This window comes from Vidua macroura, chromosome 2, assembly GCF_024509145.1.
Source record: "Vidua macroura isolate BioBank_ID:100142 chromosome 2, ASM2450914v1, whole genome shotgun sequence".
Classification (NCBI taxonomy): domain Eukaryota; kingdom Metazoa; phylum Chordata; class Aves; order Passeriformes; family Viduidae; genus Vidua; species Vidua macroura.
In genome coordinates, this window is record NC_071572.1 from 76,923,134 (window position 1) to 76,950,433 (window position 27,300).

Below are 27,300 nucleotides of genomic sequence, written 5' to 3' on the forward strand. Positions count from 1 at the left end.
TATTTTGTAGCACAGAGATCAATAACATAAAAAATTAGGTGATTTTACTTCCTGGTACAGTTCTCATATTGCTGTATTTCTTTTTCTGTGTAGAGCAAAAAAAGAGCAGAGAGTGTGGGCAGGAATGGGTTACTAACTGATTACCTGCAGAGGGTTACCACAAAGTGGAAGTGCTCCATGTCCCTCTCTGAAACAGAAGGGCTAAGATGACCATACTCATGCAATAGGGGAAAACTGAGCTCTTCCACAAAGCAGCTGGAGTCTCATTAGCAGTTAAGGAGCTCTGATTCAGCAAAGTACTTGCTGAACTTTCAGCCTCTTTAGCCTAAGGAGAAGTTCAGAAAAGGGTAGCTGGCACATTAAAAGCACTCTTCCTCCTTCAGAGTCCTGGAGATCTAATAGTACATGGGGGACTTTTAAGTCAAGTAACTGCAGCATTAAGGAGCTAAAAGGAAAGTGCAAGCCAGAACAGATCACATGCCATGTTACTCTGCACAGTATCCTGACTCCTCAATATTTACATGAAACCAATTTAGATTTTTCCAGACATTAGCCAAGTAAGTGTAAATAACATAAATGGCTTTGCAACTGTAAGTGCATCACACTTCTGTATCCCTCTCTGAAGTGGAAATTGCTAGAGTTTAAGTAAACTTACACATAAGCAGCAAAAGCATGGGAAGCTTGCATCTGAGTTACTCAGATGCTTCCTTTTCCCTTTGCTAAGAACAAGCTAAACACAAAGGCACTTTCACACAATGCTAAGGAAGCCATTCTTGTCACCTCTCCCTCAAGGAGGGTTCCCAGTCCCACACTTGTCTCTGTGCCCTGCAATTTCTCCTCTGAGCTCAGTCCCACTGTGAAGTGTTCCTCTGCTGGTACCATTCCTGAGTGTAAAGTGCTGTCCTAGGGACTGCATGGGGTAGGTTACATTCTGGCTATTGCAGGAAGGGCACGTGCCTTCTGGTGTGTATTGCCAGGTGCTGGCTGTGCTGGCAGCCCCTTATAAATCATAGTGGAGCTTGTCTTGCACTTCAGTGGAGGAAACTACTTACAGCAGGGTTTTTTTACAGATGGTAGAGGGAGCAGAAAGAATGGTCCTTTTCTTAACTTAAGCATTGTCTCATGTGGAAGATAGGAATGAGATGAGACCTTGCATCCTATCCCGGGTGTTCTGCATGTGTTTCCTGTCGCTTGCTGGGTGACAAGCTGGTAAACAGTGATGCTCTCCTCTCACAGACAATTGATTTTGCTCTTCCTTTTGATTTCTCAATGGCCCTGCACAGTTGAGACTGCCTGAGCTCAGCAGTAACAGCTGCTGGAAGACACTTTGACTCCACAGATGCTCTTTGCAGGGTTCTCAGATGTTTCTTGCTTCTACTGAGCAGACTTTCAGCTAAAATTTCTGTCTCAGATGTACTGATTCCAGCTGATTCCTCAGCCTACTATTTTGCTTCACTAGACAAGATTGCTCTAAATAAATTACCACTATCAGGCAGATTGTGAATCCACAAGGTGCTTCTCAAAGAATGTTTCTATTAGAATTTCAGAAAGTCCCACCAATGTAATTTACAAAAAGATTAATTTATTATTGAGAGACCTTGACTGTCCATTCCTTTATAATGTAATGAACTGTAATTTGGAAGAATGGGATATAAAAATGCCATTAAAAGCTGAAAACTTTTCCAGAATAATCTTTTTCCCTCCAACTGAATTTCCTGTACTATTCAGAAATATAAGTTCTGACAGGCATTACAAGGTTATATTCTCCCAGGTTTACGTTCAGTGCATGTAACAGGCACACATTTTGACAACACCTAGCCATTCAGTGATGATGATTCCACAGCCATTTAGAAAACAGGCCAAGTTGCCATTTCCTGCCCTCAAAATCTATGCTAATGTTCCTGAGTGGATTTAGTTATAGCTTTATCACATTCCAAAGCTGTATAATGGACACCCTCACAATTTATGAAATTAACTGTGTATTATCAAACTGGGAATACAGATGCCTTTTTCCATTTTTCGCCAGTTTTCACTAGAATAATGGAAGCCAAATCATTCCAGGCAAGCACTGCAGAGTAATTGCAGTTGATATTGTCATACAGAGCCTGCAATGATTTGCTGGCTCTGAACAACTCAGTCTGTAGAAACATAGCAGATAAGACTTGGAAAATCAGCACTCATTCCATCCAACATGTTTATTGCTGAAGTAAAAGCTATTGCCATTTATTTTGGTGAGTCCTCACTCGCAGGGGATGTTTGCCTGAAGCAATGACTGCACAGTTTGGCTTTATGAACTTATCATTATGATCACCATTATCAATTTTCTGCTTTCTACTACTATCTGTGATTATTAATTAATGCTTCATTCATTTTCCCAGCAGTTCTATCACCCTCACAGCATCTCCGGGGAAATGTCACTCTTCTCAGTTTTACACAGTGAGCAGCTGAAGCATGAGCCTAGGCTGGGGCAGAATTAACACATCAATCAGAATTCAGTTCTAGGCTTCTGGTCCTCTTCTCAGATCATTGGATCCTACTTCTTCCTGTATCACAGCTATACTTTTCAAACTCACTCTTACTGTAAGCCCTGTGCTAGTGGAATAATAAGGGAGATTTTTTAGGTGGTCTTGCCACAGGAATCAAATGAAATGGCAGCTTGCCTCTGACAGTCAACACAACTCCTTTGAAGGTTCCTCACCCTGCACAGACAGGTCTAAGGTTCCCATAATGTGTGACTTGATTTATTTGTTTGGTGTTGCAACTTTACACACGGGTTCATAAGCACTGTCAGGTTGCTTTATCCTCTTTACTTGGGCAGTGAAAAAAATAGTAACACTACAGTACTACAGTATTTATGTACTTACAATCTAGCAACCATGTCTTGCCAGACTTCATGAATACACTAGAAAGGTTCTGAAGCATTAGAGTTACACAAAACACTGACTGTTTAGGTTTTTTTTTTAAACAAGTTGTTGAAAACTACACTGAGGAGAAAAGTACCAACTTGTTATGGCTACTACAGTGGTTTTTATGGTTCTTATACAAATGCTGCACTTTTCTGGAGAAATTCTAGCCAAGAAACCACATTTTCCTACCTAAAAATTTTACTTAAGTCTGTTTCAAAATGCATAGCTTGTACTTAAACAGGTTTTTTTACACTACAGCTTTGTGTTGATATACAGCTGCCAGTGGATAAAGTGATTCCCATCTGTGTAGCAAAAGAAAACTTCCTTATTTTTTGAATCACAGAAACCCTGAATGATTCAAGGTCAGCAAGGGATATATCTAATATATCATGGGCTCCATATTGTGGAGTGTTCTGTTTATCATGCAGTCATGAAGGTACAGCAGAGCAATACCAAAAAAACCTAAGATTGCCTTGAAGACAATCTGACATGCTTCTCACCCACACCATTCCCTTGATGCTCAAAGGCAAATTAAGAATGCTTCTTTTATTTTTCTTCTTGTTTTTCCCTATATTGGTGCAATGGGGCCAATAGAAAAGTCTGGCTAGAACACTTAAGCATCACTTTGATAACAAGAACAAGTAGTGACAGTGCTTCAAATGTGTTTTCTGCTATTAGAGCCTTACCGATTTCTTTCCTGTGATGGGAAATTTTGAACCGAAGACATTCTTAGACAAGGAAAAAAATCTGCCTTCAGAAGAATATCTTAAGCTTCTGTAGTTGCTTTAAGTAAAAAATCAAATTACTAAAGTAAACTAAATGGAAGTAAGTCTGCATTCTGTAGAGTAAGACTTCAATTTCATAAGCTAATACACATCTAGAAGTAACTACCTCTAGTGTTGCTCAGCTGCAAACAAGACAGAAAATCACATTTTCAGGTTTTAAATTTAAAACACAGTACTACAACAGTTTCCATTTCTGCATTAGATAAACTTTAGTGCTAAAATGGAATATTGAGATGTTAATGACTTTGCTTTAGTAAGACCTAAACTTTTTAATTAGCCTGCCAAGACAAATTACAGCCCATAGCTCTTAGGTAACTACTGCAGACAGCTGAGACTCAACACCAATGCCTCTGTTGGGAGAGGGATTAATGGCAGCTTTGGAATGAGTCTGTTTTTTTCTGCAAAGAAAAAAAGTCCATTAAACACTGTGGTCAGAAGACAGCTGAGTGCTAGTTTTATGGACTAATCTTTAAATTACAACCAAATGAATTTCGGTATTATGAACACTTTAAGTAGGTCAATCAAATTCAAAATTAAATATTACTGAATCAGACATAGATTTGGATATTTACAGGGTGGAAGAAGAATACTCAGTGTGCTGTCAGGCACCCACTGGCAGCATCTTTTCCTCCTTGACAGCAACAAATCCATGCCTGTGAGCTGAACTGACAGGGCATTTTATTGCCAGGGAAGTCAGAAGACCTATTCAGTTAATTTGTTCTTCTTAAGCAATCTCAGCTTCTTTCTGTTAGCAAGGAGAAACACGGATTCCTGTTATTGTGGTTGCTACTACCAAGGCTTACAGTGCACTTTATTGGAGTTTTAAGCCCAATGCCCTGCCTGAATTCCAGCTTGAGTGATTTTGATGGTGTTCAATGGCAGAACTCTCTGTCCCACAGAACTGTGGAATGGTGCTACTCTCAGTTCTTCAATCACTCCTACCCCTCTGCTCCAGAAAGAGAAAAAAAGCCTATCAAACAAACAAAAAAATCAAACAAAACCAACATAAGCCAACTAAATAAAAAGAAAATCAAATTAAGAAAATAAAGCAAGGACTTTCCAGCTTGTAATCCATGTTTGGCACTGTGCAGAATCTCGTTATGGTTACAGTTACTTAAAAGACCTACAAAATACTTACTCAACATTTATGGTCTAACAGTATTCAGCGTATTGCTAAATAAAATCCCCTCCAAGCATTTTCTCCAAAACCACACATAGCCATCGTGCAATTCAAGTACATGCGTTAATACCTGGCCCCAAGGCATACTTAGGAGCTCAGGAATAATAGAGGAAATCCTTACCAATAGCAGTAGTAAGAAAAGAAACCACTTCCGATTCTTTGCCATCATTGTAGAAGGCTAAATGCCATATTCCTGAATCTAAATACTGGATAAATCCTGTCTCATGGCTGGCCAAGGGCACAAAAGTTTTGTGCTGCCGCTGAGGTCCTTCCAAGCTTCTTGCCTCCTGTGTCAGCAGACGTCTTCCATCAAGGAGCTCGACAAAGTCAAACTGAAACATAAGAGGGAGTTATGTTTGTGTGTTTATCAGGTATCCTCAAGCTTAGTCTCTTATTCTGGGTCTGCAGAAGCATCATAAACAGGATTTGCTTTGGTAACTCAAGTACTTTCCTGGACTACCTGCAAGTAACTGTTTTGGAAATAGCTAGTATATGAATATATTTTCCTGTAATTATATGAATCTTGAAGTCATCTTTGTTTAGAAGGTGACTTGCAGCATATTGGCCTTACTGAGGTGTTCTCATTCTGTAGAAATATAGGCAGGAAAACATGAGACCATGCCTCAACTGCACTGTAAATATGACACTAAGCAGCTTATTTGTTATCTTTTTTTATGTCTTGACTAATACAGAAAATAAGACAGAAAAATATATCTAGCACAACTGTGTTGTTTGCCGGAGTTGCTATGGGTCACCAAGGGAAAAGTAAAAAATATTTTAAAGTGAACTCTGGAAGAGGTTTTGCAGAAGTATTTGGCTTAGCCAACAGGGGTTTTATCTTAAAACAATAGGAAAAGTGGTTAAAAGGTAATAGAAAATAAAGATGTAAAACAGATAAATAATATAGAATAGTCCCATTTAAGTAGTGGCTCTAGGTATTTTCCTCAAAAGGATGCATTTACTTTCTGCAAGGGTAACTTCAACTGAACAACTGCTTTGCTTTGATACTAGTATTACAACTCCCTTTAGTTCCCTATTTAAAAAAACCTTCCACTGATTTTCCACAATAATTGTATTTTGTCTGGTATTATATTAATGGGATGAGGCAGATATAAGCCTAGAAGACATCACAAATGTTAAATGAACCTTATCTAATCTGACTTATATTATGTGTTTAGATGACCAGGACACCTTGCAAGCAGAATCCAACAATTGAGGCACTATTCAGCTTTTCTATTCCCTGACTTGGTTTTGTCTCTCTCATCCAGCTGATCAAGTAAGTTTGTGATTTTTTTTTTTTTTTTTGGCAGGAAGAAGAAAAACCAGCAGAAAGAAACAACATCACTTATTTCTGAACCGGTAAATGTTGCTACACTGAATGGCTGCTGAGTGTTAGTTGACTGTGGCAATATTTAGGCTGCTTATCCCTTTTCACTCTACTGTAGCAAAATTTTGGTGCTTGTTATTAAGTTGTCTGGTATGGTCTTCAAAGTCAACCAAGATAAGGACTTGATGACATGTTCTTTCCTATGTAGGAAAAGTTAAAAAATGTTAAGCTACTAAGTTAAAAAAAGAAGTGTTTATTTCTAAGAACGTTTTGAGCAATAAGCTATATATGACATAGCTTGCATACAAAATGACAGAATTTGTCCCTAGATTATTTTAATTATGTATTTTTAATTATTTATTTAGAGGAAATTATTTTTGATCCTTGCTATAATTTTTATTTTCTTTTGGTTATATTTCAGTAACAGATCTCAAATTTGGTGCTGAAATGTCTTTTTGAGAATATAAAAGCTGCCACACTGCAAAGGTCACTCCTTTTGGGTGTCTATCCAAGTTAGCTTTGCTAGAGACAGAGTTTCAGTTTTGGAAAAATATGACATATATATAAATTATAAAAATATACAATCTAAAATCTAAAAATACAAGGCAAGTATAAATACTAAACACTTGTAATTAAAAATGTAAATTTATGTTTCAACTGTGCTCGGGGGGGCATCAGGCACAGCATCGCCAACTGGGTAAGGGAGGGGATTGTCCCGCTCTGCTCTGCACTGGGGCAGCCTCACCTTGAGTCCTGGGGGCCGTTTTTGGTGACAGAATATAAGAAAAACATTGAGCTCTTAGACAGCGTCCAAAGGAGGGCCAGGAAGATGGTGAAGGCTCTGAAGGGGAAGCTGCATGAGGAGTGGCCAAGGTCATTGGTCTGTTCAGCCTGGAGAAGAGGAGACTGAGGGGAGACCTCATTGCAGTCTGCAAGTGCCTCACTGAGTGGAAGTACAGAGGCAGACACTGATGTCTTACTTCTCTGTGGTGACCAGTGACAGGACTTGAGGAAACAGCTTGAAGCTGAGTCAAGAGAGGTTCAGTTTGGATATCAGGAAAAGGTTTTTCATAGTGTGGCTGAACACTGGAATAGGCTCCTCAGGGAAGTGGTCACAGAAATGTTTGGACAACGCTCTCAGGCACATGGTATGATTCTTGGGGTCTCCTGTGCAAGGCCAGGAGTTGGAGATGATCCTCAGAGGTCACTTCCTACTCAGTATATTCTATGATTCTACAAAAACAACAGAAGGATTTAAGAGGATACTGGTGAGTGGTTGGTTTGAAAGACACTTTGGGACCTAATGTCTGTAGCCTCTCTAAGCATGAGCTACTGTCTTGGCTGATGCCTCATAGGGTCTCAGCGTGACCATGCCAGACACAGCTGAGCAGGACAGTGACAGAGGGCATCATCGTGGTGTCTGAGTGCTGGGAATGTCTCAACAGAGCTTGAGTTTGAATAAGGAACAAGCAAACTGAAGAAGGTAAATCCCATAAGAGAAAACCCAAAGTATTTCCATATTCATTTTTGAGCACGATGTAACAGCTTGACTCAATTTTTAAAATAGAATGTAAGAAACCATAGGTAAAGTTCACCTCACCAAGTGCTGACATCTCCATGGTAGCTTGAATTAGTTTTCTAGAATCATGGGATTGCAAGTGAAGAAACACTTCTAGGATGCAACCACTCATTATAAAGTGGGCATCTAAGAAATGTTCTGTGGATTGTGCTTACAAGCATCCACTTCCTGCTATATATTGGACGTAGTTACTTAGAGCTTAGTAAGAGGAAAACAACTTCAAGGCACTCAGGTACAGTGAGCTGCTGTTGCTCCACTTCAGTCTGGGTTATGCTTACTTGGGGCTTTCTGCCAAAAACAAAAGGTTTCTTTAATAAATATTTGCAAGATGCTGCTGCAGATGTTGATGACTTTGCCAAGCTACTAGTTACTAGTTGTAAATATTAACCGAGCCACAAATGGATTGGGTTATATTGCATTTTAATATATTCAAAGATTTCTAATAGGCAATTAGTTACTGCCAGCAAGGAAATAATTGATAAAATACCATATTAATCAATTAAAACTGTACAAATGGAAAAATGCCCTCTGCAAGCAGTGACAATCTATCCTTAAAATTTATGACTTATTGAAATTTGGCCGAGGCTAAAATGAGTTTAAAAAAGGATTTGATCTAGGAAAGTTAAATCTAATAGACCATAACAAAATTGTGTAACTTATTATGATTTGTTGAGAAGAATGAGAAGAAATGGCTTTTTCTTAATAGTAAACTATTATGGGCTTCTGCATGATCTATTTCTAAGACTATAGAAATTTGGAACTTACATTTTCTTCCTAATCATTAGTGACCACAGTTGTTGGCAACCTAAAATAGAAAACAATCACCACAGCCAGAGAAAGTTTCCCAAAGAGAATTTGGAATAGTTTGTTATTTTAGCATGGATAGATATGACTTTGAGCATTGTACTGGGTTTGCATGGCCAAATTTTGGTAGCGGGGGGCTGCAGGGGTGGCTGCTTTGAGAAGCTGCTGGAAGCTCTCCCTGTGTCTGACAGAGCCAATGCCAGCTGACGCCAACACAGACCCACCACTGGCCAAGGCTGAGCCTCTCAGTGATGGTAGTAATTGTCACCTCCTTGATAACGTATTTAAGAAAGCAAAAAGATTATTGCACAGAAGTAATTGCAGCTAAAGAAGAGGGGAGTGAGAATATGTGAGTGGACCAATTATGCAGACACCAAGGTCAGCACAGAAGGAGCTCCAGGTGCTGGAGCTGAGATTCCCCAGCAGCCCGTGGCGCAGACCATGATGAGGCAGCTGTGGCCCTGCAACCTGTGGAGCTCCAAAGAGGAGCAGAGATCCACCTGCAAGCAGCCTAATGAGAAGACCCATGCAGGAGCAAGTGGATGCATGAAAGAAGGCTGTGACCCCATCCCATGCCTGTGCTAGAGCAGGCTCCTGGCAGGACCTCTGGCCCCATGGACAATGGAGCCCACACTTGAGCACATCTGCTTGCAGGACTTATGACCTTGGGGGAAACCAATACCTGCACTCCATGAAAAAAGTGAGGTTTATGTGTTAAATTTTAGTTTTTTTATTAAACAATTGAACCTATCAGCGTAGTATCTTCTGTTCTGTAACAAAATTTAAGAATGATAATAAACAAATAAAATGAATACAGAGTTCTGATCTAAAATTAGTATTATGCAATCACGATTTGAGTTTATATTTAACTAACACAGGATTTTAAAGTTGTAAATGTTTGAATCTCCCTGGGACAGGAGACTGATTAGAAAAGGGCAGTAACAGCATTACTGTGGCACTGAAATTATGATGTGCTGATCCTACTGAAATATTTTAATTCTGCAGAAAAGTAGGCAGAGGAGCATGACAGGCAGAGATTTATGACACCTCTTTGACAGAAATAAGTGGAAGGTGTGTTAATATGTACAAAATACCATATTATCCACAGAGATCATAATAAACATATTTGTTCAAAAACCAAAAAAAGGGTATTTCTATAAATCTCTAGTATTTTCAGCTAATGGTAGAGGACAAGGGCAAGATACACTAACATAAACCTGCTAATTCTTCGATAACCTGCTGATGCAAGTGGGAGTAAGATACTTTGCACTGCCAGTGTATTATGCCCTAATGTATTAATCAATCTGGGTAAGAGCAGCTTAGAAGCTGAAACAGAAAGGAGAGAAAATAATGTATAAATTCCTTACTTAAGGGGATGGTTCTTAAGAGCTTTTCCCACAAAGTGATTTTTTTGATATGTTTTTTGTCAAGGCGTGTTACAAAAAGGATCTGTTTTCATTTTTCTGTAAAATCTGGTTTTCTTTTCTTATACACTAATTACTCGGCCCTGACAAACCTCAGTCTAAGCTGACAGTCAGCATACATCTTGTGAAGGGTTGGCTCAAGGCATTCATGGAAGACAGAAGTGAATCTTGCTCCTGTAAGGGTGACCAACTGGGGTCTCACTGCCCTTACCATGAGATGGGAAAGACAGTGGCCGAAAGAGAGACAGACCTGAGGTATATGAATCTGCTTAACAGAAGATTCCTTTGGATGCAGTTTGAGTGTGGCTGCCTTTGTGCAAAGTACTAGATGGAGAAGGTGGTATCTTCTGCTGTTTGGAGCAACTGGTACCCTCAGTGACTACCAGCCTCACAAAACCCTTCTCCTCTGGCAGCCTGCTGCCTTAGGCAACTGGCAACCTGATCTGCCCCTGCCTACAGCCTACCAGATTAATTTGTGTAAATTTTTATAATTGTCTCTTGATTCTCATTCTCTGGATAAACGATCTTGGGCATCTTGCAAGCATGCAACAAATTCTTGAAAGAAATAGATGAAATAAAACTATACATAACACAAACATCAATTTGAGAAACATAATTTAATTGAATTAAGGTCCCATTACCTGTGTGTGTGATGGTGGGAGTCCTTTTCTGCCATAGATGCCAACCAGAGCAGCCTTTCCTAAAGACACATTGAATTTCAGATGCACTGGATGGTCGATGAACACCTGAGATCTCCAAAAGATACCAGGAGGGATCTTCTGTGTGGCTCGTCTGCCTACATCAATTTCTCCGGAGTCTATAAAACTGTCGTCTGGAAAGAAACTACTGGGCTTTCCTGCCAAAACACAGGAACAAAATTCTTGAATTAGTTTTTAGATCCTGTAAGTAATCTAATCATACTGGTATCTCTGACACTGATCTTGAGAAACAGTCCATTAGTGTCCGGAAGTCTTCAGAGTACTTTGTCTAGCCAATCCATACGATCATGGGGAGAAAACTGGCAGGATTATTTCTGGCTTCAGTAACTGTTTTGTTTGAAAACGTGAGCACGGGAAGAGTAACCTGGAGAAAAATGGCCTTTTGTTTGAATTGTAACATCAGAGAGTGTGTAATTACATTACAAAGAGGAGAATAAATCATCTGACATTATATCCTAAATTAATGTAAGTATAGGAATGGAGAAATCATCATTAAATTAGTAAAGAGAAGTGTAGCGAGAATGAGATAGACGTGCCACAGAGTGGAATGGCTGTGTGGAGAACAGCAGCATGAATGATGCCTAAGTGGGGAAAGGAAAGTGTTTCTCTATTAAATTAATTCTTGACAGTGGTAACAGTATTTGAAATAGTCAAAAAAAAGCTAACGAAAAAAAAGGACTGAGATAAACAAAGGAGACCATACCCTGCACTTGAGTAGCATCTATTAAGAAACATGAGAGGTTTTAATTTGGTTTCAATATAATCTGTAAAGTATGCTATTATTATCCATTTTCTTTCAGAAGACAAATGGAGGCATCTGTTTCTAAAACTACCAGGCTGGAGAGCCTGGGTATTCAAATGGGATCAGGACATGCCATAGTGTCCAAGGGAGTCAGCAGGGAGCTTGGCACCCCTAAAAACACACCTGAGGAATTCCAGGTTGGAAATTTATGCAGTCATAACTCCCAAAGCAGATGGCTGCTTCAAAAAATCTGGACCCAAAGGAAGACCAGGGAATGCGGGGCAGAATGAAAAATCAAATGCCAGAATGTTCACTTTTCAGCCTGTGCTATAACCAGTGGCCACAGCTTTGGGTGCAGAGCATAGGGATGACGAAGAAGGCAACTGCCTAGCAAACATCCTTTATTAAGGACACTTCTAGTGGAAAAGCATGCAGTACTGTCACCTGAAAGATTCTGGCTTTAGTAAGGAGAGCAACATGTCACCAACAAGGACTAGTTATTAATTTTGGAAATTCAAATAAATTTGTTTCTTATCTCTGTGCTATTACAGCACACACTACTCTGTGTTTCACAGAACAAACAATTCTAACAAAATGAGAAGGAAACTTCTGGCTACATACATTCTTTTGTAGGAAAATCACATTATGAATTTTTTCCTTCCAGTATCTACATTTGAGGATGGGGAAAAAAAACCCTTTCCCATCTATCATGAATTTTTGTCAAATAGTCTCAGCATTTACTTGCCATGTTGAAAAGGTGACTGGTAGAACATTGCATTTTATTGTTTCAAATGACACTTCCTTTAAGTTTATATAATGTTAAACACAGTATTGCCTTAAGTTTCTCCACATACCATCTGAACACAAACTCTCCAGGAGAAACAGATGTAAATTGTAAACTGTCTCTGAAAATCAATATAGAAATGATAGGCATATTAACTATTAAGGATGGAGAATTTTTCCTTGCAGAACTTTTGGCTCCAGTAACACTAAACCCTGATTTAAAGTCAGCAACTACCTAAGGACACTGCTGGAGCAGGACTTGATGGCATGAGCTATCTTGAGGCATAAGTTTTATGCGTACCAGCATAAAAGATGTATATGCAAAGGCTGCATGTTCGCAAAAAAAAGCTACTCTTAATTTTATAAGATCTCAATTTATGTTTGCTCATCACTCTCAAATAAATACAGGTGGGAAATCTGCTGACTTTTTATCCTTTTTCAGTTCATGTACATATTAAAGGAGATAATAGGAAACAGCTTAGTTAAAAGGGCATTCTTTCTGAATCCTTCTGTTCTAATAGAGTATAATTGTACAAGGAAAATCAACCAGCTACATTCTGAAGGGAATTACTTTATCAACTGGATTGACTGTATTGATTTGGCATACTAAAATTTTCTTTTCACACTCTCAGGATTATGAGAAACAATTCCAACATCTTCATGCGAAGTTTCTTATTGCACTATTGTAAGATGAAAAAATTGAGGATTCTATTAAAGAAGAACTAAAGACATCACATGTTTTAGTTCAAATGAAGGATATATTTTTTTCTGATTACCACTGACATGTTTTATAGATTCTTAGATATTCAGATGAAAACTTTAAAGTATTTGATATGCCCCATGATTGTTCATTAATAAAGACTGTACATCAGAGTGAATCAGGGAAGGTGAGAATTTAATATGACAGATGTTGCTATGCAAGATAGAGCCTGAAGAAAATGAGCACGCGGTGCATTCTGTAGAGAGATCAGCACTTGCTCATGCAAACAAAAATGCTTCTGTGATTACAAAAGACAGTCTCACAGAAATAACTTTCTGTACAAACAATTACAAACTTTATGTCTTCTCTTGGTGGACATTTGTATGTCTGAGAAGCAGACAGCCTAAGAGCTCTTACGTCATGTTGCCAGAGGTTGAAGCTTGTCCTGATACAGAAGTCCAAGGAGAAGCTTTCTTCACCAGCCTGAATTCAGTCCCTGAAATCCCTCTCTGTTTCACCAGTTGCAGCTACAATAAAATTAGGCCCTATGGACTGGATACTTCACAAAGAAAGTACAATAAAAAAGCCATTTCAGCTTCTAATCAGAAACTGGCTTTTAATCAGAATGCCTGACACCTTAAAATTAACTTCAGGTCTGAATTCTTAATTGGGCTGTCAATTACTTTGCTCGTTCTGCACATTACCTTGAACTTTTTAGTTACCGTAGCAACTGTTCCTAATTTCTTTATATCAAAATGAACTATTTCATTTCAGACCTTGCTGGATCTCTCTGTATTTCTCACAGGATGGTTCCCTGACCCATCAAAACACTTAAAAATACACAAAGCTCTGACTTCAACCACAGTCAATTACATGCTTAAATGTAAGCATGTGATTAAGTGCTTTGGTAAACAGGGTTGAGCTTGAACAGAGGCAAATGCTGTTCTGGAGCACAGCCACAGATGAGAAGGAATGACTGTTACTGAGAGTTGGCAAGACACTGGTAATGATTCATTCAGATCAGCTCTAAGGATGTTCCTAACACATTCCAGCCTATTTCATTCTGATCCGGAAGACATTCAAATATATTTCAATTATTTTAAAAGTAAATTTCAATCACATAAATTCTGGTTTAGAACAGAAGCCCTGCATTACTGCTAGTCCAGAATTAGTTACACAGTTACCTAGTGAGGAGAGAGCTGCATTTGAAGGCTGGACAGTACTTCTCCTGCCCCAAAGATGTGCTGATGTGTTTTTTAGTCAGGACATGGTATTTTCCTCTAAAGCCTACAGATTCCCTAAGATCTATACAAAGCACTAACTTGAGGGGTCTTCTCATGACATAACTAGGTTATTTCCCAGATTTCTCTTTTAACAGAGCAGCAATCAAAACTTCTACTCATGTCACTGTAAATGTGACTAAAACAAAATCAAGTAGAGGTCTTTCACTTGGATGGCAGTTTTGAATACCTACATTTATTTTCATTTTGACTTTTAAAAGGAAATGGACAGATCAAAGCTAGATGATTCAAAAATGAAACATACGGCAAGTTAGAGGGGAAAAGAAAATGATCTGTCGTTAAGTATTTTTGAATACAACAGCAGGGCTGTCTGCAGCTTGCTGTACTGTCTAGTAAGGTTTGCTGAGAATAACCTGCTTAGCTGATTTTTCCTTTTAGCAACTTGATGGCAGCCATCAGTTACCAGTAAATGCACTGTTTTAAGGAACACACATAATTATGGCCTTTATTTGGACTAATAAAGACAGAAAAACTCTTACAGGAAAAACCTGCTACAACTAATTTAAACATGTTAACACAGGCTGTCAGCCAAAGGCTAGGGAACTCTGTGGAAACTTTTGAGTTCACTGAGTTGCAAGAACAGTAGCATACATCTTATCTGTTCAAAAAACTTCCACCAAAATAACTATAAAAAATAGTCTATTACTTTACTGGAATCTCATCATTATATATAGAGAAGCTTGACACACAAACAAAAAAAGCTTTCTGAAAGTTTGCATTTCTCATTTCTCCAGCTATGTCTGGGGAGGGATAAGACTTCGCAGAGCTTACAAGTACTTTTAGCAGTGGTGCCTCTAAAAAAAGAACACAGTGATGTAAAGCTGCTGAATAAGGTGCTGCTGAATTGAGGACCCATAAGCTGCTTCTAATTTCTGTCAACACCATGATACTTTATGGTGACTAGGCCTTTTATCTGGCTACTTTTGCAAAGCTATGTTCAACTCTGGAGTGCCAAAACTTACAGTGTAATAGCTCTCAGTAAGTATTTTGGTCCTCAGAACATTTACTAAGTGGCACCAAATAGACAAACTCAAACATTTTTGTAGTTCTGCAGAGGAAGCTTGATCCAGTGCTCCAGGAATCATTTAATTTTCAAGAGACAATGTTTTCCCATGAAAACAGCCACTCAAGGCAGCATTTTCATGCTGGCCTTCTGTAGTCTGTGAGAATGCCTTGAATGCGTGGAGAAGGTTTCACACAGTTTTATTGCATTAGTGGACATCAGAGGGAAATGAAACTTAGAAACATATGGAAACAGGACTGACAACTACTAGCTCTAGACATGAAAGACTGGAAAAGCACCTGCTGATGGCAGCACTGAGGGTAATGGAACATGAGATTGGACGGCTGGAATTTAGAGGCAGACAGAGGACTCACAACATGGACACACACCAACCATACCTTCACTGGTTCCTTTGCCTTTCCTGTCAGGTAACTCTAACCCTGTGCCCCCCGAAGGATATAAGGAGACGTCCGTTGGCACTGGCCAACTGCTGGCTGTGTCTTCCGTGATCTCATACATCTGCCCTTCCATCGGCTGCAGGTGCCAGTTTAGGCCAAACAGGTGCATGGCTGTGGTGAGCAATGAGAAAAGTCATCTTTTTCTGTTTGGGAGAGTTTCAGAACTACAAGGGCACTTTCTCTTTCTAAACCCTTGCTCCAGTGCCTTATCAGTGGTCATTGCTTTAGGACAAGAATGGGATTAATGTAATTAGACAGCCCCTGCTGCTTCTACCATACCAGCTCTCTAGGTCTTTCCACCCACTTAAACTCAATTTAGATCACCTGTAACAATCCACTCTGCTTCTTCCAGCAGAACCACTCCTGACTCATGATCTGAGTAATAGGATAACCAGGCACAGTGCTTCACAAAGCTTCCAAGGCTGGGGTGACAATGCGGTGAACACAGAAATACAAGGAGTATTATTTCTTAACATACCAATAAATCCTACGGAACTGTACTCCGGTTTGTTTTGCCATATTCACAAGTGTATTATATATGTTGTCTTTTTTTTTTTTTACCCATGAATTATACACAGAAGCCCTTACAGACATCTCGGACAGCTTTCCCTGGTTAAGACCAAGTCAAAACTGAGGCAATTCAAGACCCATCTTGCATACATGCCTTTGTGCTCTGCATCACAAATGTGAGTGACTATGTCTGAGCATTCCTTCATACAACTCAGCCTCTTCTATTCAGATCAAAGACATATCCTTGAGATCTGAAAACAAGCAGCACCATTTAGATTTGTGTGATAGGAGGGCAAAGCTCTCTGTAGGTTTCTGGGCCATGCAAAGTCATCCAGGGCACATGTGAGTCTATTTCAAGGCATTACATAACAACAAGTGAAGTTAAGGAAAAAGACAGCCTACTTAAAAAGCAAACACATGTATGAGGAGTATGGAAATCATATGCTTATACAACTAATACTCGCCCCTTCCAAATGTAAAGCAAAAGAATGTGGCTTGTGGCTTACCATATCAGCTCTTCCATCCCCAACATAAACATTTCATATTCAATCAGTATCCAGCTTAGCTTCAGGCTCTACACAGCTAAATGATCTGATATTTGCTACATTTGAAATGACATTTCTTTTTTAAGGGAAAGCCTTGATTTTTTACACTATAATTTCTCCAAGAAACTATACAATGGTTCTAACATCACAGCCATTTAGTATTAAAAAAAAAAAAAAAAAAAACAGTAAAGAAACAGAGCACTTCCATGGCCTATAACTCTATTTTTATTCAGAAACATATACCTGAGATTGGCAACCATTGTTAGGGACAAGTGGTTAGTTTATTTAAAACTGTGCATCGGAAACAATCTTTACAAGAGGATTGAAAAGTAATCTGAGTAGCTCTCTGAAGACAGCATGTTTAGGCAATTTAGCAAAATATGTGATTTTTTTCCACTTCAGTCTCAATTAGGTCACCTATCATTTACCAACATAAACAAGGTTGTCTTTGCACAGCTACAACATCACAAAACATGAGTGCAAAAATCTTTTTTTACCATGTAAATGGGGACTGTGTTTGTTAACAATTTTATCCATTAGGAAAGAAAATATGCTCCTTAAACTCCCACACAGCAAGGAAGCACAGCAAGGAAGATCTCCTGAGGACCTGTTCAACACTCATTTTTAAACAGGTACATATACCAAGAAGCAATTTTACCAACACTACTGGTAATTTAACCAGGGTACTTTAGGAAAAGGAACAAGTATTTTCATCTAAAAGGGATATATTTATTCAGCAGAGAAACTGTGCAAGGGAGGAGAGGAAATCAGACCGTGAACAAGGAATCTGCATCAAGCATTTGGCATCACTATACTTGCATAATATCCTTGTGTTTATACAGACCTCATCATCAGAGTGCCTGGGCACTTCATAGCTATTAACCTTATCAGGTAGGAATCTGCTTTTTTCTAGTACACAGAAAAGGAAAGGAGAACTACAGCAGATTAAAGGACTAACTCAATTCACTTGTTTGGGCATTAAAATGAAATTGTGTGTTAATTCACTTAGCTTACTGTATGCTTACAGGGTTGCAAGCTCTAAGAGGCATTTCATGCAGCTCTCTGCCAGCAGTTTTGTTGTAAGCTCAGTACTGGATGCTATCTTTTAATTCCAACCAGGCTGGACGTTTCCAAGGACCAGAGTGTCACCCATGTGCTGCAGAGCTGTTACAGATCTCAAGGGCTTAGATGCTCTGAGCACACATGTTCCTATGTTTAACATGGGATATTCGTAGTTACATGGCTGTTTGCAGTTCCAAGCAGAATGGAAACTGTACTCTTCACTCCTCCAAACTCAGGCATTCCTAGACAGCAGTTAGGCCTAAGTTCTGCTAGCCCTACGTGCTTAACACCAGCTCCATCTCTCAGACATCTTCATGTTAGAATGACCTGCATGAGCTTATAGTGGGAATCCCTGGTTTAGGCAGGAACTGAGCCAGTGGTTTGCTTTCTTTGTAACACCATTTGACTTGCTCTGTCCTTTGGACATCACAGCTTAAGTGCCATACAGATTTTTAGGAACACATTGCAAGGCCATTGTTTCCCCAAAAGGCCATTGCTCCTTCTCATCTCCTTAGGAGGAATTTTTTATTGTAGATCATTATTTACTGCAAACAAATAAAGGTGAAAAACTCAACATTGTTTTGGGTGCAGTGTGAAAACTATGAACATTTCTTCCAGGCATTAAAATTAATTTAAAATACATGAGAGGAAATGTCTTAACAAGTGATCATCTTGCTTCAGTGTAATGACAGAACTGACACTCTGGAAGATGCTACAGCTTTTCTGCACATTATTCATCCACTTGAGCAAGTGGATTAACCATTCCCTGTCATCATTAAATTCTCAATGCTTGAAAAGTGTCTTACAATGTACCGAAATAGAAAATATGACAAAATTATCTGTAACATAGATACTGTGTTATCACACAGTAGTTAAAAGACTTGCATTAATGTTAACTTTTGTCCTTTGCTAGTAGATTTTGTCTAAGGCAAAAAGCTTCTTGTGTACATTGATGTCATCATCACACAGATCACAGAATCCCAGAATGGTTTGGGTTGGAAGGGACCTTAAAGACCCTCTACTTTCAACCCCACTAACATGGGCAGGGTCACCTTCCTCTAGACCGGGTTGCTCAAAGTCCCATTCAACCTGGCCTTGAACACTTCCAGGGATAGGGCATCCACAGCTTCTCTGGGCAACCTGTGCCAGTGCCTCATCAGCCTGATAATAAAAATTCATTATATCTAATCTAAATCTATTCTCTTTTCATTTAACACCATCATGGCCTTGTCCTGTCACTACCAACCTTAGTAAAACATCTCTCTACATCTTTCTTAAAAGCCTCCTTTTAAAGTATTGAAAGGCTGTAAGAAGGTCTCCAGTGATAAGCCATGAGAATGAGAACTATGCACACCATGCACATAAAATTTTGTGCAGAATGCTGTAAGCCAGAATTATTTGAATAGCATTTTGATTATCAAGTGGCTTAAAAAATTCAGAAAACACTGTAAAAGCTCAGAGCTACTGCTGTATTCAGGATTTCTGATTTGATGTTTCTAAGCACAAAATAAAAGCCTATAAATATCCCCATTCATGTGGCACAGACATCATGCAACTTCTGCTATAGGTAGGTAATAACCACAAAAGCCAACCTGAAACAAGAACAAAGAGTCTGATTTACTTTGGAAATACACGCTCGTAGCAGGTATGTTATGAGGATGTCACCTGAATAAGTGATTTCATTACTATATTCCAAATACCAGCAGTGTCTGATTGGCAACCCAGTGGAAGATTCATTTCTCCACTTGCTCTAACTGCCACGCTGGCGCTAAAAAGTTAAGTAGTAATAGCAGTGGATATTTTGGGTCTTTACATCTCAATGGGATGTGTAAAGCTGTTGTTGCACACAGTTGTGTTTAAAGGTTTTAGGGAGCAGCCTTGTTCTGTGCTAAATTGATGCAAAATTCTTTCTCACAGAAAAAAAAAAAAAAAAAAAAAAAACCAACAAAGGACCATAAACATGGACAAGCCTTGTAACCATGGATGAGAGGCATAATCATCTATTTTGAAGTGTTAATGTTCCTAAAAGGAAAGAAAAGCTGTAAAAATAGTTTGAGATTCCTGATGTTCTTAGTCTCTGGGCCAATGGAACCCACTGGGATATTTTTTCTGGCTTTTTTTTTTTAACCCCCTGCTTAGCTAGATACAAGATGCTGCTGACAGAGTAAATGCCCTCCTAAAAGCCCCCATGTCCCTCTCCCTCTCCAACACGATGCTCAATAGATTTTCAGATATTGAAGGCTCCCCATGTATTAAAAGAGCACTCTGCAATTAACAATCATTAAAGTGTACACTTTTGTAAAATACCATGTAGCTTTCACTGCCTAGGAAGCTCCATGAGAGGCTCTTTGCAGAAGCTTTAGTTATATTTCCCATGGAGAAGAAAACTCTTGTCTCCCTTCTCCTGGAATGAAAACAATACTTAGGGGAAACCTCCCATGCTCTCTGGGCTGTTTCACCACCACCAACTTAGATGACATAAAGGCATCTGGGGCCTCTGGCCCATTATGTTCATGTTTTGACTTTAAAGCTTTGACTTGCATGACCTTTCCCCTGTGGCTAAGTGCTAGCAAAAGGTGCCCTGAAACTTGCTGAATGGGTAACAGAATTTTCTGTGGCAGACAGAAAATCCTTATCCTCAGTCCTAAGTCACCTGTGGTTGCCTTCTTGGTGGAAAAAAAATGGACATCAAACTCCAGTCCCTTCAGGGTTTGATTACTTTGCAGAGTTCAGCATTTCAACCATGCCAGTGTGATATGGTTGTTCTTTTGCTAGACTCAAGATCCACTTTAGCAAAGAAAATTTGCTGCAAACAGTTTAGCATCATCTGAGTTATTTAACCATGTATAAATCAAAGTTCATATCGGTGAAACCAAGGATTCAGGATCATGATTCTTCTGATTTTAACATATTATCTCTTCCTATACTGCATTATTCCTACTCCATAGCTACTTGTGGATGCAATGATCAGCATCAGCAGATGCTGTTAAGCCAAATAAAGAGGAACATTCTTTCCAAGTTTCTTTTGAAGACACTCAGGCTTTTGAGTATCTTTGTGTTATTGCCACTTGCTTATGAGACACCAAAACACTAAAGTCAAAACACCTTACTCAGCGGAGCAGAGAACAAAGGAAGTGGTACAACATTTAGAATGAAAAAGGACAAAGAAAGATAATAATTCACATGGTCAACAAAATGGACATCTCTTAGGACAGGTTGATGGAGCGAAGGAGTTAGCAGAGAGAGGCAGATGATTGTGATAGATCACAGGGAGAAGAAAAGACAAGACATGCTTACTGAAGCATATGAGACCCCCAGAAACCACACCAGTCAGCAAAAAAAATGAAAAACAAACTGCTGGCCCTTTATTAGCTTGTTGCTTTGCCCAAAGCAGCAAGCTAAGTGTAATAAGTAACCAAACCAATCAATTACGATGTTTGGATTAAGGCTACAGCTGAAGCCACCAGGTGCTTCCACAGTGTTTGTTAAAAGCATTCTCACGGCAGCGCCCAGGCTCTGCTGCTTCCTTCTCCCCTGCCCTCTCAGGGCTAAGTTCTGCAGGTACCACAGCTAGCCTGGTGCTTCCTCACCCAGGCAAAGCTGCTACAGAAACAAAGGAAAGAATATAATAACAACTTTTTTCCAGCTAACAACTGATCTTGCCCCGAACAATGAATAACGAGTTTCTCAGAATCAAAGTTTAACGAAACGCATTAATGATCCGTACCTGAGCCTGGACTTACAGCACGGGCAGGGGTAAAGGGCATAAAGGCAAGACAGAAGTCTTTTGGGATTCTCATCTGAAAACCCCAGCCAGCTGCTTTGCACTAAGAATACTCCAGGTTTTGAATCCATATTTTTGTACGACTATATGCCCATATATGTCAGTATATTTGCTTAAATAACACAGGGGAGGGCACAAGCTTTGGAAAAGCAAAGCTTCTCTGCACAGCCACCCCAGCTCAGCTGTACTGGCACTGGGCTCCATCTGGAGAAGTTTGGCTTTGCTACTCCACTGGTTTCTATAAGCACCCCACTGCACTGCTGACAGCTAAGCCTAAGCCAACACAAGCCAAAAGACCACTCCTGGGAGGGAGAAGGGTTTTCCAAAGCCTCCCTCTGCAGCATGGGGAAAAGGAGAAAGTGGAAAAACACTGTGCGAGAAGGAACAAATGAGAAGGACTGATGCCACAATGGACAAGAATAAAAATGAGAAAGGGGAGGGAGGTGAGAAAAATGTGGAATGAGAGAAACTGAGAAAAAGAAGGTTAGAATAGAGCAAAGATAAGTTAAACAAAAAAGTATAAGGGATTTGGAATAGGAAAACCAGCTGAAGCTCGGTGGTTGAGAAGACATTTTTACAGGCTGTTTCTTTGCTCTCCCCTCTTTGTGTGGAAACAAGCATAAGATACTGATGGTTACATATTCCTCTTTAACCTTCATGTTTAGTCAGACCTACAATAACATGCTCTCCAAAATGATACCTGAGCTTTGCTTTTTTTCTCCTAATTGAGAAAAAGCTGAATCTCACCACGGAATTACTCAGGGTTAATTTTAACTCAAGTAAATGTATTGCTTTCAGTCCTGTCACTGGAAGAAACTTGACTATAATTATCTGGATAACCGTCTCTACACTGAAATCATATGATTTTTGTATAAGTGGTAGAATTGACTGTTGCAGAATAAACCATATTTTTGTGACATCCAGTGTTATGAAAAGGAGCCTTTCAGCACGAAATAATCACTGGTTTGTCAGTTTTCAATAAATCAAGGAAGATTAAGAAGAATGAGAACAGTAAAACAAACATTAAAGAAAGAAATCAAACTGTTTTTCTCTTACACTGCTGTTTCATTTCAGTGCTGGCCAAGCTTCCGTAGCAGAACACACAACAGTCAAGGGCTGAAGTGGCTGTATGGCCCTACTGGTGTAGGAAGAAGGCAAAAAGCTGGATGCAGCATATACTATCTGCTCTACTTGTTTGTATGGTCAAGTCCAGGACTAGACAGATCCAAGCTGCTGTTCATCTAAGAGCATGGGGACACTTTTGAGTGTTGTAGTGAGTTAATACCCAAAGAACAGGTTCACAGATCTGGAATTGAGATCTAGTATCCTGACTGAAGATCCCAGTGCTTTGTAATATCACGAATTCACATCATTCACACATACATACCCAGGTCACTCAGCCAGGCATCATGGGGCAAGGAAAGAGGGATTCCTGCAAGGCCACGTCTTGTGTGGTTTTTAGCAGTTACCTTGTGACCAAAAACTCTGTACAGCACTGTGTGTCATTCCTAGTGTCTGGAATTATTTCCTATACATAAATGCTTTCCATCTGTGGCTTAAAACTCTCACTCAGGAAATGGAAAACCTGACTTCATAAATCATCTTTTGCCTGAATGAATGTGAATTTGCACACCAGGACAAGACTGTAGTCATGTGGGAACAGAGAATCCTGCATACCAGGCTCTCCACAACCCAGATGGATTAGAGCTGCTGTGCAGCTAGAAATGTAAAATTAACAGGTCACAAAGGAACGGAGCCCAAAAGGCAGCTTGATTACATGTTGCTTAAGTCAAGACTCTAAGCCTGCAGCTGGGCGGTCCCATGGCTCTGCTTCCTGTCTGTTGATTTATTTGACACAAGACAATAGTTAAGAAAAATAAAAAAAGCACCAGGAGGGACATTTAGGGTAATGCTCACTATTGTAAATTCCCCATTTGCCTCCCCTCCTAACTGTTCAATGATCCACCTTCAATGAGAAAAAAAGGGTTTTCAAGCCTCCTTCACAGTTTGGGGTTGAAGACGCTTTGTTGGGTTGGGATGCAATTGCTTCATCTAAATATTGGACAATCTGCATCCACCCATCTCAGGGTTAAGGGAGGAAGAATTTTGCTGATAAAACAGAAAGATATCTGTGTTGTGTTTGTTTGTGGGACTTTTTTAGGACCTCAAACGTCCTAAAATGTGATGTAGGTGCTTTCATAGCCAGCTCAGTACTGACATATGCTATGGGATACATCTAGCAATTCCTGGGATCCTACCTTGCTCCTTGCTGCCTGACTATTGCTTCACATTTAAACTATGCAAGTACCAAAAGTGGTTCTTTTGGAGATAATTCACGTCTTCTCCTTCCCTCAATCAGAATCACCACATGCAAAGGAGGAATACAAATGATAGAGAGCTTCCTACCTTTTAAAAATTTGCCAGCAAGGTGGGAAGTACCTTTTGAGAAAACAAAGCATTGTGCTAATCACCTGAAATCCTGCCACAAATGCATTTACTTGCTTTGATTTGACACTAACTAGTTATTCTTTGACCCCTTCTGATTGAAGAAGAGCTGTATCCATGATTTCCACAATAGAAGCAGATGGTCTACCAAATAGTATTAGCTTCTTCTTAGGAGAACACTTTATATTTTAATTTAGTTCCCAATTGGTCTTAATAAGGAAGAAGAAAGGTTTCCAGCTGAAGCATCACATTTCTTTGAAACCTTCAAGGAAGTGACTAGAAAGGCATGTTTTAAAATGAAGCAGTTAAACTCAATGTTTGTTCAATGCAAAGAGTCAGCACTCCCTATTCAATGTCTTCCTAATTGCCCCTGAGGATCAAAGTCTTTTGAATGATTGCCTGTCCATTCAAAACATTAATAGATGATCATTGGCCCCTCCAGTGCTACAGTAGCTTGTAATTTCTTGCAGGAAAGGGAAAATGCAGTTTTAAATGGGTATATTTAAATGTTTTTATGCTTTTTTTAAAGAAGGATTTTTTTAAGTGTTAACTTATAGAAAAAATAGACATAAAAGTGTCATGGTTTATCTGAGGAGCTGACTGCCTAAATACCTTTGGTAATTTCCTTTACCATTTACACTAATTTCAAATAGAATAGGAAGTGGAAAGATGGACCTCAGCAGCATTTGGCTGCTATTAGGCAGCCTACTGCAACAAAGAAACTTATCTCAGCCCTCAAAGCTCTGGTAAAATTGGTGTTACACATGTTCAGGCCTTTCTCAGTAAAATAATATTTTGCCTTCTAGGTATCCTTTCTGGCAGAGACCGTATTAAAATAAATGTTATGGAGATATTTCTTCAAGATCAAAGTCAATTATAAGATGGTCCCACTATACCTCTAAATGGAGTTTTAATTTGTGTATATAATATTAGAAATAATGGTTTTCCCATTGGGGTACTCACTTCAATTAGAGAAATGAGAACAGGCAGCTCTACCAGAGGGCCTCTCATCCTGTTTAGCATTTACTAAAATTCTGGGCTAGCCTGTTGTGGACAGTATAATTTTACAAATGCCCTTTCATTACACACATATAAACTGTAAGGCACTAATTAAAAATGGTGTAATTTACACAGGTAAATCCACAAGCTCTCACATGCTTCCTTCCCTGTTATCTCAACTAGAGAACTTTCAAAAAACTTACCTTCCAAAAATAATACAATAACTTGTCTGAAGTCTTAAAAACAGTTTGCTGGGCAGAAGTCATAAAATATATCCCTCTTCTAAAACCCCAGCACAACAGAGGTGGGATCAGAGTTTAAATCAAAAATCCCAGTTTAAGCATGAAGATCTAAATATTGCTGTAGAATTTGATGTGTGAGCTGATCTCTCAGATGGCTGCCTGCTCATCTGTCCTACTGAACACAAACATGATTTTATTATAGTAAGACAAGTAAATGTCCTTGAGACCACTGCCTGTGTTTTAATCCTAAAATCAGCTGAAAACTGCATTAGTGTTATTAATCACTATGCACATTCTAAAAGCACCAGAGCCCCAGTAGGGCTGTGCTAGTTGATACAAGAAAAATTAACAAAATGACAATCTCAGAATCCCTTGATGTCCAAAGCACAGGTTTAACTTGAGCTTTACTTAGCCTAAGTAAATCTAGTGACTTTAAGGTTATGCTGGAGGTGTTTGAAGTTCAGAACAAATTTGCACATTTTGTAGATCTGGGCCAGAGTGTTCATCAGCATTGTCAAAACTGAGCTCTAAAGCAGAATCCTATCAGCCTTGAGCCTGCTGGAAGAGATGAAGAAATTTTTACTGTACCAGGAGTATTTTGTTGTTTTAGCTGCTTTGGATGACAAAAGCACAGGTATGTTTAAAGCAGGCTAGGAATATTTTAATTTCTTTTCTAGTTTTTCTTTACATATACTAGAAAAACAAACACTCTTTGGAGTGGGAAAAAAATCCCTTTTTTTCCTGTACAAAAGCTTGGCAAAATGGATACAAATGCACAGTCTGAGAAAGCTGATAAAGTAGGTGACACAGCACAATTAACAGCACAATAATTTTTGTTTTTGTCCAGAGACCATGAGCAAAATCCAGCACAATACTTTCAGGTGCTATAAATCAAAATGAATGGTTCAGATCAGTGTAAAAAGCTCTCTCTATAACAAAACTTAACACAACCTGATGAGTTGTTCCCTTGGACATAGAACTAAATCCAGCACATAGAATAAGGCAAGTACTAGCAAGTGCAACCCACAGTGGTCTAGAAAGACCCACAGCCATCTTTGTATTTAATTTTATCTAAAAAAATGCAGTTGCTAAAAAAAAACCTGAAGTTTGCCAGGTCAAGCACTCAAAAATGAGCAAAGAACAGAATTAAGATTACTTTTGTGATTTTACATCAGCCCCTGTATGCATATGTACTCTGTAATAGCCTTTAATTCCCTCATCACAGGCTATTTTTTTCCACTGGCCCAATGCTGAGCAGAACAATTGTAGAGAAATTACCACTCAACCCTGGCAACTCCAGCATTGTAGCACGTTCAATTGCTTTCTAGGGATGCCATATGTGCAGTCTGCTTGGTAGCAGTAGGAGGGGGTTGGAAAGGGAAGGAACATTCGGCACAGACAATTTTGCTACTGCACTCTAACTAGGTCCCTACTGAGCATGTGTGAACTCAGATGTTCTAGTTTTGTGGCAGCCAGCTCGGGGTGGATCAGAGGTGTGATAAAGTACACACCATTGCTTGTTCTACCTAATAAAAAAGGAGGTGTCACAATTCTCCATTACTTCAGTACTTCTGCAATATAAATAGAGAACAACAGTAGATCCAATAGCAGAATTTTGCCTAAATGAGTGCCATGTCACCTGGTGCATCCAGATGCCTATTCTCACATCTCTTTAGGCTATAGAATCACAGAATCATTAAAGTTGGAAAAGACCTCTAAGATCATTAAGTCCAACCACTAACCCAGCACTGACATATTCACCATTAAACCATGTCTCTATCTGCCACATTCATGTGCCTTTTGAACACTTACAAGCACAGTGATTTCACCATAGGCAGCCTGTGCCACTGCTTGACAACCCTTCCAGTGAAGAAACCTTTGTTAATACCCAATCTAAACCTCCCCTGGTGTAACTTACACACATTTCCCCTGGTCCTGTCACTGGCTGCCTGGGAGAAGAGGCTGACCCTCACCTCGCTACAATCTCCTTTCAGGGAGTTGT

At 39.3% G+C, this 27,300-nt stretch overlaps 1 protein-coding gene across 1 annotated transcript in view; it reads right to left on the reverse strand.

Annotated features, from left to right (window-relative positions):
* TENM4 (teneurin transmembrane protein 4) overlaps nt 1-27,300 on the reverse strand; it is a 342,135-nt gene that overhangs the window by 162,148 nt on the left and 152,687 nt on the right. The window contains exons 5-7 of the mRNA XM_053969741.1: nt 15,652-15,822; nt 10,647-10,861; nt 4,993-5,203 (exon numbers count right to left, since the gene is read on the reverse strand). Of these exons, the coding sequence (XP_053825716.1) occupies nt 4,993-5,203; nt 10,647-10,861; nt 15,652-15,822 (597 nt within the window). The remainder of the gene's footprint in view (nt 1-4,992; nt 5,204-10,646; nt 10,862-15,651; nt 15,823-27,300) is intronic.